At 38.8% G+C, this 14911-nt stretch overlaps 1 protein-coding gene across 5 annotated transcripts in view; it reads right to left on the bottom strand.

Annotated features, from left to right (window-relative positions):
• The window catches only part of RSPRY1 (ring finger and SPRY domain containing 1), a 39163-nt gene that overhangs the window by 2763 nt on the left and 21489 nt on the right, over nucleotides 1–14911 (bottom strand). For 3 of the 5 annotated variants that reach the window (XM_080410989.1, XM_080410991.1, XM_080410990.1), the window contains 10 exons: nucleotides 13947–14073; nucleotides 12460–12518; nucleotides 12040–12106; nucleotides 11195–11326; nucleotides 9763–9878; nucleotides 8835–8978; nucleotides 5919–6030; nucleotides 4821–4923; nucleotides 3440–3592; nucleotides 940–1044 (listed from right to left, as the gene is read on the bottom strand). In XM_080410989.1, the coding sequence (XP_080267115.1) occupies nucleotides 940–1044; nucleotides 3440–3592; nucleotides 4821–4923; nucleotides 5919–6030; nucleotides 8835–8978; nucleotides 9763–9878; nucleotides 11195–11326; nucleotides 12040–12106; nucleotides 12460–12518; nucleotides 13947–14073 (1118 nt within the window). Of the gene's footprint in view, nucleotide 1; nucleotides 2764–3439; nucleotides 3593–4820; nucleotides 4924–5918; nucleotides 6031–8834; nucleotides 8979–9762; nucleotides 9879–11194; nucleotides 11327–12039; nucleotides 12107–12459; nucleotides 12519–13946; nucleotides 14074–14911 lie in introns of those variants that run through there. The other 2 variants (XR_013931931.1, XM_080410992.1) reach the window with 2 other exon arrangements.

The following is a 14911-nucleotide window of genomic DNA, read 5'->3' as shown; positions in this document are numbered from 1 at the left end:
GGAGAAAAAAAATAAATCAGTTAAAGCCTGCATTTACAGTATGAAAAAACCCAACACCAAGCCCAGAAGCACTAAGCAGTGTAGTTAGCCTGCTAGAAGCACAGTCAAGGTAAGTCTTTCAGTGTGGAGATTAGAAATTACAAGTCAGGTGTTGTGGATCCACAGGCTTTGAGAGGAACTCCAGCTGCTCAGGGTCTCTAAACCTGAAACTGCTTGTGCGGTTGGCCAGGATTAACTTGTGATGCTTCTGTTCATCTTAACACTTACTCCGGTCTGGAGAACAGCAGTCCTAGCACCCTGCGTGAAGCTGACTCCACTTCTTGTTGACACACACCGGGCACATTTCTTTTTAATTTTCCACCATCTAGACCCATGGGAAGACTGCTTCCAGGAGTGCTCTAAAATCACTACGGATCTGGACTTAACTGGATTAATTTCCTGGAATGCTGCTTAAAGACAGGAAAGTGCTATGACTGTATTACTCATACTGCTGTCCCATTTTTAGCTTTTAGAGGAATTTGTGACTTGAGACAACCCATTTGTTGAACATTTAATGAGTATATAATGAATTTTCTGCTCTCCTCATGCAATCTGGATTTCACAGCAGCAGTATTAAACAAGCACTCATTAGTAAAACCTTTGATATCAGGGAATTAAGACTCTGCAGCCTAGAGGTAACGTATGTACATAGCCACAGTACTTCCCCAAACCCAGACACACACACAATTAGGGATTAAATCTGCTCAGGTCTAGGATGAGAGGAGCAGTGAGAATGCTTAATTTCTGTCACATCCTTAAAAGGAGGGTTTTTCCTTTATGCTGGGGAGTCAATCAAGATTAGCAGGGACTGCATCTGGTCTCAGCTAGGCTGAATGTCAAACACATTTTCCTGTTTCTTTGGGTTTGGGTTTTCAGGGGGGATTGTTTTTAAAATTTTACCTGTGTCCACACGGCCTGAGTTCTGTGTCTGCTACCTCATCACAGCAAAGCGTGCAGCAGTTCTCTCGGATACTTACTTGCTTCAACAAAGCCAGGCGCCTGTGTCTGAAGAAAGGGACATGCAAACCCCCCGACATTAGTTTGTCTAAAAATGACAGATCCATAGCTATGCCAAGTATTCATCAAGACCAATGAATGCAACACTTGCCTGTGCTACTCAACACTACTGCTGACAAGTATCAACCATAACTACCCCCAAAAAAAGGCTTAACACGGAGAGATGTTCAAAACAGTCTTTGACTCCCTATTCTGGTCTGTCAGAAAGGGACAAGAGGATGTTAGATTACAATTCTTCTAGCTCCCACAGCTGAACACTTGAAAAAAATCGGGGGTTTTGTATCTATGTACTTTTCAAGAGTCAAGAAAAAAAACCCCACAGATATACCACACAAACCCATGTATCAACAACATTCAGAAACCCTGTAACGCTGTGACACAAAGAATAGAAAATAAAATCAACAGCCCAGTATGGCAACTGCCTCAAGGGAGGGTAAATGGATTAAAATCCCCTGTTTGATCAAGTAAGACGTTTCCGATTTGGAACACATCAAAACCGTTCAATGGCAGGGTGATGTGTCTAGCCCAGACTGTGCACCAACACTAGATGTATTTAATTCAGCACAACTCTCTACAGGAGTTTATGTTGTCCCATGATGGATAACCAGGGTCCACTCAGGCCCTTGCCTTTTTTTCCTATCACTTTTAAGATCAAAGTTGTCTTTTAAATCAGGATTGGCTTACCATTTCCAAACAGTTCACACTGCAGGGCAGGGATGATCTTTGTTTACACAAAGAGCAAGTGTCCAAACTGGAATGGAGCCTTTCAGTACTATCACATATTAAATAGGCTCTAACACAGGAGGCTGAGTTTCTCCAGCCAGGCATCAACAGGAAAGCAGTCTCTCTCAGGTTGCCTAACACACCTTTTGGCACAATCAAGTAACAGCTCTCACAGCTAATGCTTAACATTGCAAGAGTAGTGCCAGAATGACATCAATAACAATCACATCTGATCATCAGCTAAAAGTTGCAAAACCTCTTACCTAGTGCATGAAACTAATAAGACAGAAGGACATTTAATTTGAAAAGGGGCTGACAAAGAATGATAACTAACAGATCATCTTAAGGGATTAAATTGGATTCTCACTTAAAGCGCCTGCAGTCACAAGCAGGTGTAAATTATTCTGGCTATAGGCAAGTACAAAATGGTCTTGCAAGTTGCATTTGCCTTTCTCTGCATAAACACAGTATCACAAGCCTCAAACTTTGCCAATGCATGACTGATCCACAACTAAGGTACTTTGTTTTTTTTTTTAAAAAAACTAAAATACTAAAGCACCTCAAATACACTTGATCAAACAAATAATTCAAAACCGGTCTCTGCATTTTCTTATAGCCAAGGGTACCTACCTCCAACAAATTGCACTGCCACTCAATTAGATGCAACAAAAGATTGTTTCAACCACATAAATTCAGCACCACTCTAGAGGGCCATCTTCAGATAAAGCTGCAAATCTGGGGTACCCTATATCCCAGATTACACTGTATATTGTTAACATTTGTGTTCCAGTAAGATTTTTTTACTACTAGTGACCTAAACCAGAAACGCCTTTAGTTTTCATTCCTACTAGAAATTTGGTACATTAAGAAAAAATGTATCCAAACCTGTTTCTATCTGGCTCAAATTATTTTTAGGTGGGAAAGCACTTCCAAATTTGAATAACCTGTGTTGGTACCATCTTTCACAGGTGGGGAAATTTTCACCTGGATCAGAAATAAGGACAACTTCAAGTCATACAATCGTTCAGTACCTCCATGCTGCCAACATCACAAATTAGGTCAGTTTTAAACAAACCATCTTTTTTTGATTAAGACTATACCTCCTCAACCAACCTAATAATTCTCAGACAGCAGGAGACACGTTTACTAAGAACGGTTTACTGTACAGTACTAGTTAATTTTAATTTAACTTAATATTACAAAAAAAATAATTCAATGGATTTTGGTTGTATATCTCCTTCCCTACTCATGAAGTTGCACTGGAGCCTATGGGTCTAATCCTTTTCTGAAAGAGACCCATGGAGGTGTGACCCCATAAAAGATTAATTTTACTAAGTACAATACAAGACTATGCAACTCAAGAGAAGCCAGTTTTCTAGCTCCCACAGCTGAACACTTGAAAAAAATCGGGTTTTTGTATCTATGTACTTTTCAAGAGTCAAGAAAAAAAACCCCACAAATACACCACACAAACCCATGTATCAACAACATTCAGAAACCCTGTAACGCTGTGACACAAAGAATAGAAAATAAAATCAACAGCCCAGTATGGCAACTGCCTCAAGGGAGGGTAAATGGATTAAAATCCCCTTGGATTTATTTATCTAAATAAATATGTTTCTCTGTATGCAAACACACTCAAACTAGACAGGAGGATTACCTGGGCAAAATGATTTTCTCTTCTGCTGTCAGAAAGGCATAATCGTTAAAGGTACTAAACTTCATTGATGGTGGGTACTTGAAAGGTTTCGCCCCAAAGTTGAACTCACATTGTTGATAGGACATGAAACTAGCAGCAGCGAAAAAGCCAGATCTGCAATATGATGAACACCAGACATTTTAGAATGACTTAAGCAGTAATAGAGCTTCCCAGACACATTACTACTATTACCAGACAAAAATACACAAACAGGCAAATTCCTTCAATAGAAGTGTTCTACAGCTAATTGAGTGAAAAACTCAAACACATTCCGTTTCAGCTGCCCATACTTACCCTGTTTAGTTCTCTACTTCTGAATTTACTACCAAGTCAGCCAATAATGGCTGTCTACTCTACAAATAGGATTAGTCACACACTATAAGAGTAGATACATACATCTGAACAGCCTACAATCCGATCCTCTTAACACTGATCAGCTCAGGTATCTTCTTCAGCACTGGAAAAAAGTATTTTTCTTCCAAACAACTGCTGTTTAGTGGAGTTGTGAGGAGCAGTACCAACTGCAAGGGACACCTCCATGTCCGCCACCCCTCCTGTTTTATCTGAGCAGGCACAAATCTAGGGAACTTGCAACTCATACACTTGCTCCGTGGGACCTGTGCAGGATGAAGCCAGATCTGAGCTCTCTTTGCACCATGCCCATCTGTTCCTCCTTGCCCTTGCAGGATTACCTCAGGACAGCTGTCTTGTCTTCACAGCCACACAGACACCTTGTAAAAACACCAGAACTATCACCTCTTTCTCTTATTTACTGAAAGGGCCCAAGTTGCATAACACCTTCAGTTTCAACCAAGTAATGGAATCTGTTGAGTCAGAGGAGCTAGCCACATGTTAATTTTAACAGAGTTGGCAAAATAAGCCTAACTCCTTTCTGTAACGCTACCGAGACACAGCCTCCCATGAATACTCAATATCCTACTACAGGAACTGGCTCCAGTGAACAGCAGTGAGTTAATATGCACTCTTCAGCATTTACAGGACTGAAGCTTTATTGTTTTAGAACATCAAAAACTCCTCAAGCATTACTAGAAGTTTGTTCATCTTTGCTACAGCCTCATTCTACCTCAGTCCTGTACTAGTTCAACAGTAGAAGACAGCAAGTTGAATCTACCTTTGGAAAGGCCTGAAAAATGGACCCTGAAATCCACCTGTAAAATTATATCCTTCTCCTTGATTTCTAAGCAACTTTCAACTGGGAAACCTGCTTAACGATGGCTTCAGGTAAGCAAGTATGAATTTACATCTCAAATGGGAAACACTTCATATAATTAAAACAGTTATCCATACAGGTCACTGTCCTTCCAAATGAGCACATACTTACACAGCAGATGAAAATACTTGTTTCTCAGCAGGAAGCTGGTTTCCATTTAAATAGAAGATCATTTGCTTTTCTTGCAAGTCTAGTAGAAATCCTATTGTGTCTCCTTACATGCAAAACAAAAAGATTTTGCTTCTGTTAAATGTCAACAGCTGAAACATTTATTTTCAAGTATCACACATCTCACTGAGTTGTCTCACTTAAAAGGGACTACTTGCAAAATTGCAAAAACAAAGGAAAAAACATTGATGTAGATAGCAACTAAAGAAAAAAACCCACAATAGTAAAAAAAATATTTTAGTCTGCCAGAGCATTAATACAACATAGTTGTAGAGGTATTGCAGAGTATTTGCCAAAGCCAGAAGAAAAGCTGAACTCCATCTCTCCTTGGCCGTTTTGCACCTGTTGAAGATATCCTCGGTACACATACTTGCTAAAGTTTGTTAAAAATAACTAGCACAAGCATATTATAAAGGGGTGTTTTCTCCCAAGGATGGCTAAGCTAAATTTTTAATAGACGAGAAGGCAGCACAGTTCACACAAGCGTAGCATGCACTGACTCCTACCAAGATTTCAAAGCAGAGATCAAGAACAGAACTTTGCTGTCCAAGTAGTTATCCTTGTCTTACCAAGAATTTGAAGCAAGCAAGACAGTGCAACTCCTCCTTAAAAAACCCCAAGATCTAACTCAAGAGATCAAGGTTTTTTTCCTAGTCTAAAATAACTTTCAACTCAGAAAGACAGATTTCAACCCTGTTCCATAGAACTACAAATATCTGGGAAAAAAGTCTAATGATTACATGTCCAGCAGTGTTAGTCAGCGCTATGATTTGTACTCTGCCTATGAAAAGAAAAAGCATTTAATGAACGAGATTCTCTACACAGATTGTGGAACAAGACTGCGGTGCCCACCTTGTACGTTTAAACCACTACAAATACTAGTAAAGGCACAATAATTATTAAACATTTAGTATTATCAGGATTAGGCAGTAACTGCTCTATTCACACCTACTAACAAACCATCTTCTAGACACCTGCAAGAAGGAAAAAATCCTGTGCAGAAATCCAGTTAGGATAAACAGCAGAAGGCGGACCGAATACCTTCTTTCCAACAGGGATGGGAATGTGGTTTACTTCTGGCATTATACCAAATCAGCTGCCGGCAGCCATCGTATGCACAGGAGTATTCATCGTCCCCGATGCCATAACCTTCCTTTAGAAAAAAAGAGCAAAGCATTTCAATCTGCAGCCATTTCTCACACAGAGCAGCTAAAGTTTCATTTATTCCACTAAACTATTCATCCAAGAGCAGGAAGGGTTTCTCCCACTGCTGTTAAGATAGTTTTTTCAAACTATCTTCATTTCATTTTCACATCAAAAGGAATTTTGTTGGGATGAGGAGCAGGGAAGAACGGGACAAAATCATAGAATCATTTAGATTGGAAAAAGCCTTAAGATCATAGAGTCCAACTTCGGTCTCCAAAATGTTTTTCATTCTCTGTGAGCTCAAAACTCTCGTCTACTGAAATATTTTAAAATGAGAAGGCTAGTACCCAAATAGCCAGGTTAACTTTTTACATCTTAAGTCAACACAGAAGCGTAACCACTCTCTTACCCTGAAAACCCAGACTTGTAATACCTTCCCCTAGAAGATATCCAAGGGCCACCAGAACACAGAGTATACAGAAGGAAAACAAACCCATCGTTCTTTCACTGAATTTGTTGCATATTGTGTCTATTTCAGTGCCAGCCTCCCCCAGTTTGTGAAAAGGTTATCAAGTGATAGTCCCAAGGTCCGAGACAAATGCAAAACTAAGTTTCGGAGTGGGAGAAGAACGTGCCATGCAGGAGAGCCCAGACATGAAACCAGAAAGCATTATGGAAGATAACGTCCCCATGCTCAGCACGGTTTGTCTGGAGTGCAAGTACTAGACAGTGTCTGATTACACAAGCCTCTGATGTCCCAAATTAAAGCTAAGCCCAGCTAATGGGTGTTTAATGTCATCTTTAGGACTAGTCTTTTTGTTACACATGCTGTAAATGAAGAGCATATGGCCACTCTGATGACTATGTTTGTGATATACCCAGAAGATATCCTTGTATTTCAGGTAGACAACTGATGAACTTAAACAACAGCAGCAACAGAGAAACCATCCCGCTCAGAGGTGTGACATCTATTGTCTGTCATGCCTTGTACAGGAAGCACAGATAGAAAACTGCACATACATCAAGCTCCTTAACAGTAAGGGGGGGGGGGGGGGGGGGCGGGGATAAATAATCATTTAAGCCTCTTAGCAGCCTGAAGGCAGACACACAGCCTTTTATTTCAAACAGTTTCCGTTACACTCAAAGTCTACAGTGCCTGTGCTCAGGACAGGTCTGTATGGTATTTTTGTTTGGTTGTGTTTTGGTTTTATTTTGTTGTTGCTGCTGTTTGGTTGGGTTTTTAAATTTAAAATCACACTTGCAATTCCATGCTAGAAATGCAGGACTGGACTTTGGATGCAATGTAGAGATATATGCATATTATACAAAAGCAGAGGACAATGCTATTTACATGAATAGTTAGAAGAAATGGAGCAAGACCACTGAACTCACAGGCTGACTTAAGTTAAATGGTGATAAAAGCTACTCTCCCGTTCCTGTGGGGTTTCTTGCCACTGGTGTTTGTTTTGTCTCCTTGATGTACTTCGCTCATACCCCACACCATCAATATTTACTCACACATATTTGGCCTATCTTCATACTAGCTTCTGCATTTCACTCAGCTGTAGAATGACTTTTTCTATAATAACCAGAAACGAGCAGTTTTAACTGCTTATCTCTAATCATTATATATATATGTATAAGTATTTCTTCCCCTACATTAAATTCCAAGTAGGAACAGAAAGCCATGCAACTACAACAGTAAGGGCGGGCTACAGGTACATTGCTTACTCAAGCTTAGTCCATAGAATTGCCAACTTAAAATTCCAGTACTGTATTTCCATTCTGGTCAGTGACATAGGCTAGGCCATACATGCTTTTTGTATGAAAATCCTAGCTTGCATGTTAATGAACTTTAATGGAAGCTTGGAAGGCAGATAACATGGAAAGTCCTCTCTAAGAGAAGCAGAGAAGTTCTTTGGGTAGTAATTATTATAGATTTAAGAAAGAAGTACTTATTACATCTCTACTAACATTTGATATTATTGACTATAAGTTTGGACTTCATGTGCACATGGCACATTTTGTTCTAATGCTAGTAAGTAATAACTTAAGTAAAATAGTAAAATAATTTTAAGTAAAACAGTAGGGAAGAAGAATACTTAGAATTAAGAATAAGATACTAGCTTATCTGGATGAGAAGGAGAGCAAAGCAAACTAAAATAAGACAGCACACATTCTCTATTATAAGAATAAAGGCAAGAGAGTAGAGGGTTTATTGTTTTTGTAATCCTGATTTTTCATTTAAAGGCTATCATGTACCCAAACTGTACCACATTGAATCTGCTGGTAGCAGCAATGATACCATGGTATCCCAGAGTCAATTTAAATAACTTTCACAAGGTAAAGAAATAATTAATTTAATAGGAAAGTATGTTAAAGAGCATAACCAAATGGCTGCTTCGTGACCTGTGTACAAGTGCGTGCATGATAATCTGTTAGTTCCTACTGAGTAACTGTTTGCTTCCAGAAACAGACAGCAACCACTGCTGTTACCTAAAGAATTTCCAAGAGATTAAGCCACAAGAAATTATCCTGCAGCTTCCAGACAACAGCAAGTAGATAAGAAGCTGTCACTGCTAGCACGTATGTATGACTTGTATGAACAGCGCCAGTCTGTAGCAAGGACAGTACAGCCTTTTCTTGTACCAATAAATTCAGCAAAAATAGCTTCACAAAAGTACAGAAAAATTGAAGGAAACACAAGTGCTCAGTTACTACCACAGAATAATCAGAGCTATTTTCATAGGTGGTGTAAGCAGAAAAATACTGAAGTTACATCATCAGCTAGGTGACATTACGTGTACTCACATGATTGAGAAATTTGCTGTCTTTGGTAGCCCATCCTATCTGCATCACCCCCGAAGTAATGACTGTAACTTCATAGTACCAAACTCCAGAATCAACACAGAACGTACATCTAACGCTTTCAAAGGATGAGGCATCACATCGAGCCTACCAAAACAAATCCAAAAATTAAGTTTTGACAAAATTAGCATTCAAACAAGCCCCTTTCTTTTTGGATCAAGTTTCTTGCATGTAAGAATACACCAGCATAATTTTAGAGGCACTTCAGACAGAAAGCAACCTCTCTATAGAGCGATAATTGTCACACAAACTAGTGAGTAGGCAGGACTAAAAAAAAAAAAACATTCCAGTGGTAAACCACAGGGGGAAAAAAAAAAAAGTGTAGAAAGTTGACAGAGTCAATTTAAAGACTAAAACCCAAGTCACTGGTTGTTAGCTGACTGCTGGCATGAAGGAGAGAGGTGTTCAATGTTAATACATGAAAATTCATCTCCAAGTAGTCAAACAAGGTTTCAGAAAAAAGTAACAGAGGAAGAAAAAAAGCCCCAAAACACACATGGCTGAGACAAAAATCCTACTGCTATGGGCTTTTCAAAATAGATAGAACAAACAATAGGAATTATACTTTGTGAACAATTTTAGTAAAATTGAGTGAAAAACCAGCTGACTTAAGCATTGTCCTCAAAAAACTTCCAAATTTTCTGAAAATCTGGGGCATAGCTACAGGTGTTGCTTTAGCGTGAACATTCCTACAACTGAGATCACTGTAGCGATGTTACAACCCTCTGACAAAGCAAGTTTTCTATACAAAGCTGGCAGAGAACCGATTCTTTCTAGGAAATCACAGAGGCAAGGAGCAATCAAAAATAGTTAAAGCCTGCCCTTTTCTTCAGGCTCTTTTTTAGGTTGAAATCATGAAACGATATCCTACCTCTAACCCATGTGGCGAGATCTTCAGGTATTCACTGACATCGTTACTGTTCAGCATAGCCCTAATGTTGGTCAAATCAACCTTCTCATATGTAAACTGCCTGCCTTCTTTTAAAACTGCAAAATAAAACTAGTTTTAATCACTGCTGCAGCAAAACTTTATTTTAAACATTTCACACAGTGCCAATCAGTCTCTCTAGAATGCTATTAGTTTTTGGCATAACTGAATGCGACACTGGCATTTTGCCTGCATGTAAACAGCATCACTGTGTGCTAAATATCCTCTGAACATAAGAACACAACCTACACCTCTGACTAAAGCTCCTACAATCTAATCAATGCTTTTAGGATTATATATAAAAATAATTATATATAAATAATTTATGCTAATTAATGCTCACAGGCAAACGTAAGGCATCCAAGTTGATACCAAGATGCCACTGTTCCAGAATTTACCACTGTATTTGTATTGGTTGGGCAATCAGTTGGGTAGAGTTTTTCTAATTCACCACAGTGGAAAAGATCTTGGGGATAGGAAAGAAGGGGAAAACAAGGATTTAAAGTTTTTTACCCTCTCATTTTCAGGTAGGTGACAAACTAACTGAGTCAAAGCAGCCCTTTATTCCCTGCATCCCCTTTTCACACGGAAGGATCAGAAACATTTACCTTGCCAGGTATCAAACTGCTGACACAGGCATGTTTATTTCCAAAATCAGAGATCTTATCTTAAGACCCTTCATATATCTCAAACTTGCTACAACACTTACACAGATGCTTACTAAATAGAACCAACATTGGCCTTCCATAAGCTGGGTAAAGCCCCATAAAGCCCAACAAGTCCTTTTACACAAATTTATTTAAAAGGCATTTTAGAGACTACAAGGTCCTTAGAGTGGTTGTGATTTTAAGGGTGCAGCTAAACAAGTGAATTTGATGATCATTGGTCATCCAAAAAGATAGATCTAGTAAAGTGCTTTGTCAAACACTTTTCACTTTTGATCACAAGACAGTATCTTTACTTTAAATCTTTAATAATTCTTTGAGACTGTGCACTGCTGGGGTATGATCACAGTAGTGATTGTCATCAGGCTATGTCAGTAATCCAGCTGTTCCACAGAGCTGCACTATTTAGCTACTCAGCACATCTGTTTAAGCGTGGGTTACAGGAAATATGGTGCAAAGAAACATTTTCATTGCAGCTCCAACTTGCAAAGTACAAATGACTTCCTTTCAAACATTTTCCTTGCCAAAATTTCCTTTCCATGCAATCACACTGGATTTGCACCCCCTCCCCCCTTTTTTTTTTTTAAGCACAGTGATTACAAATGCAGCCAGGTATGTTTACAATAAGTGCTTATACAAAACAAAGTAGTCCTCCATCTCTTTGGAGAAATTATTAGTATTAAATGAATCCATCCCTTCATTATACCTACACAGATTGTCTAAACTCCACTGGGCACAGAATCCAACCTGGCGTTTTAAATAGTCTGGATTATTTGTCCATTTCTCTAGCAAGATCAGTTGGTCGCTAATGCACGATTCAGAAACCGTCATTTTATTTTCACCTGTAATATAAGAGGAAAAAAATATTATTGCTATAAATGAAGGATAAGTTTAGTTAAAAATTGTAACATTATACAAATGCAGTAGAAGCCCCCTGCTTTAAACCTCAGTATTACAAACATGAAAGTTTTTGCCCAGACATGAACTTAGCACTCAGATATACCCAACTTCTCAGCACTGAGCTGCATCATCAAGAGACTATTAGATCACAGCTGTTCTCCATCTCTCCAACACAGATTTATTTCTTTTCAAGCAACAAAGGTTTTGTGTCCTAAGTCCTTATGTAGCAATTTCTAAGCTGAGAAGGATTGAGTTTCAGCAAATCTCTTAAGGGTTTGTGAATGGGGGTGTCATTAAAGCAATAAATACTTTTTCCTGCCTGCAAACACCCAATAATGGCTGTTATCCATCTGTAATACAGATATATTTCAGTGACAAAGGCCTCATGTCATAAGTCCTTCTACAGAAATTTCTAGTTGGGAAAAACTACACTGAATTTCAGCAAATATCTCAAGGGTTTTTAGGGGTAGAGGGATGCCACTAAAGCAATAAATACTTCTTTTTGCCTGTAAGTGGACAAACATGTCTCTTCCATATTCGTGTTTCCACCAATCCACTCTCTCATGCTCACAAGTTTTATCAGATGAAGCAAGTGACAATCCTGCAGTAGAAGCCATAGTATGATTGTTAAGAGCAGTATCAGGCTAATACTCACTTGTTTGTGCAAACTTCTCCAGTGCTATTAGTGCAAAAAGCATCACTGTTGGATGGGACTGGAAGTTCTAAACATGAGCAGTAAGAAAAGTTGTTTAATAAATACCCAGCACAGATGGATAGGAAAAGCTGTTAGTCTGTCACAGAATGCTTTAGGTTGAAAAGGACCTCCTAAGTTCCTCTAGTTCACTCTCCTGTGGAGAGCTGGTTCGAGTACATCAGGCTGCTCGTTCAGTGCCTTGTCCTATTGATTAATTATCTCCAAGGATGGAGATTCCAGATTTTCTGGAATCTCAGCTTTCTATAACACTCTGCCAGTATTTACCAAACATGACCCTAACTTTTCACAATAGGAACACACAAAAAAATTGCATTATAATTGCTATGTATGGATACATACAAAAAGATCTAAGACACTTACCAAGCTGTGAAGTAAATATTCCAATATGCCTGGGCTGAGTAAGCCTATGCTTGCAGGACCTACAAGTACATTAAAAATTAAATCCATCTATGAGAAACACTAACACTCATCACACAGATCTTTTAAACAGAAAGCAACAAATTAAAGAACAGCTAAGAATTTCACAACAAAGCAGAACTATAATAGAGAACATTTATCACTGTTCCCAGTCAGGTATTTCCCATACATTTGATAATTACACACTTACTGGCAAATCAGAAACATATTCAGTTTACTTGCTGTAAACATGTACAAAGTTCTAGCCACACTCCTGAGATTTTTAAGTAAGACTCCACAAGCCTCTGCTTAGCATTTTGATGCTCTTTACTTTCAAAAAGAGACTGGCTCCCCTTTACTTTCAGGGCCAAAATATAAAGAATAGCTCCATTTATCAGTAGCCCAAAATAAGCAAAACTGAGCATCTAATATAGCCTACGTGATAGTTAACTACACAATTAGCAAGCAGCCAACTAAAAAAAAAAAAAAAAAAAAAAAAAAAAAAGGCCTGAAACACTGTCTACTTAACCAAGGCAGAGATACGCAGGAATCAAACTCTGGCATCAAACTCGCAAGTTGCAGGGTTCCAACACAGCGTTAACAGATTTGCTGCTTGAGTTGATACAATGAGATCTGTGTCCACTAAGACAAAAGTGGATACAGGATCACATTGTGACTTAGTATAACAGGGTGGAAGTACTATAGTACAAAAATGCTTTCTGCCCTCGTTCTTTACTTTAGGCAGAAATTCTGCTGATACTTTTTAATAACCATTAGGTGATATTGGACAATCACTTTTTCCTCCTTTTCTTGTCCGCTTGCAGAAAAAGAGTAAAAACTAGATACAAAATCATCCATTGGCAGGAAGGAAATGTAATCATTGGTTTCCAGCAGGGTACCAGAAATGACAGGGAATAAAAGTCACCTTAAAATAGAATCCCAACAAGTTTCTTTTAAGTAACACAGAAGAGAGAAACTTTTCAGCTTACTACAATAGAACAATATATGTTTAACGGAAAGCGCATCTTTTTTGTTTCTCTACAGCTGCTAAGACTACTAATTTGACACTCCTGCCTACTGGCTATAAAGAACTATGTGTTCTCAGTAATTCACACAGAACCAGAACAGTCTACAGAAAAGACCAATTACCATCACAAAGGCAATACATCATAAACACACACTGATCCACAACCACTAACCATGTGCTGAAGGATTTGATCTTTTTAATTATCTGGGACTGTGAACGGCTTGATCAGACCCAAGCTAGTGAGTGTTCAACACCTTAATAAAGCAGTAGATTGCCACACCTGTCACACAAGGTCTTCCCCCGATGCAGAATATTATTCACTTCTAAGAAAACATTTTTTGAGCTAGCCCGCATTGCGGGTGCTAAATCAGAAGGCACTTCAGTGAGCCAAATGCAAGCCTTCGGAAGAATCCCACGGCTTTACCTGCTAACTTCTCTGCTAAGCAGCCCAGTACTGCAGTTGTATTCCGGTGTTTGGCAGGGTGACAAGCATCCTGGCAAGCAGCAGCTCCACTTAAGTTTAATATTTCAGTTAACTTTTGTAATGCATCCTGAAAAAGAAAAATCAGAAATTTCTTCAATATTGACATGACATGTTTTCCCCCCTAACCCAATACAGCACAACAAGTTATTTTTACATTGTGTTACTAATGTCAGCATTACACTACAGACAGCATGGGATGGTTGTCTTCTAAGGTAAGAAGATAATAAAGAACAGATGGGTATGTTGAACTCTTCTTCCCAAGAGTTAAAATCAACACCAGATTATTGGTCACTGTCCTGATCAGCAACTTGGGACAGTTCTGGATACACACAAAGGAACTACCTATAGCAATAGGAACTAGAATAGTAGAGGCAAACAATACTAATCAGCACATAGGGCACTACTGTCAACTGCTTCCAGTGTCCTAAAACTCACGCCCTTTACAAAAGAAAAGGCCTGGTTTAGACTTTAGAATTCAGGACTAAAGAGACATACCCCAAAAAAAGAGCACACATCCCCATCATAAATTTAGGATGCTGTCAACTTTACAGCACATCAATTATATTCTTGAGAGCATAAACTGCTTTCTGTTGTCACACTAATTTGGGAAGTAATCTATGAGGGTGATAAATCAAAACCACCACGCTTTGACTTGCTTCCTTCAGGCAGTATGGTATGGATAAAATTCAAGATAGTTCTAGAGCATACCCTCCATTTTCAAAGTAGTTGGGGGTTAATCTAGAGGCAGAGTAAGTTATCCCACAGGGAGAACCCCACCCTGCAAAGTTCCAAATCCCCCTCAACTTCCTAGACTTCATGCAAGTTCCAGCTGATTCAGATTGAAACTTCATAATCTCAGGCTAGGATCTAATTAAAATAGAAGAACTCCTCATACTGAAGTCATC

This window comes from Falco punctatus (assembly GCF_963210335.1).
Source record: "Falco punctatus genome assembly, chromosome: 14".
Classification (NCBI taxonomy): domain Eukaryota; kingdom Metazoa; phylum Chordata; class Aves; order Falconiformes; family Falconidae; genus Falco; species Falco punctatus.
This window is presented reverse-complemented; position numbering and strand designations above follow the sequence as displayed.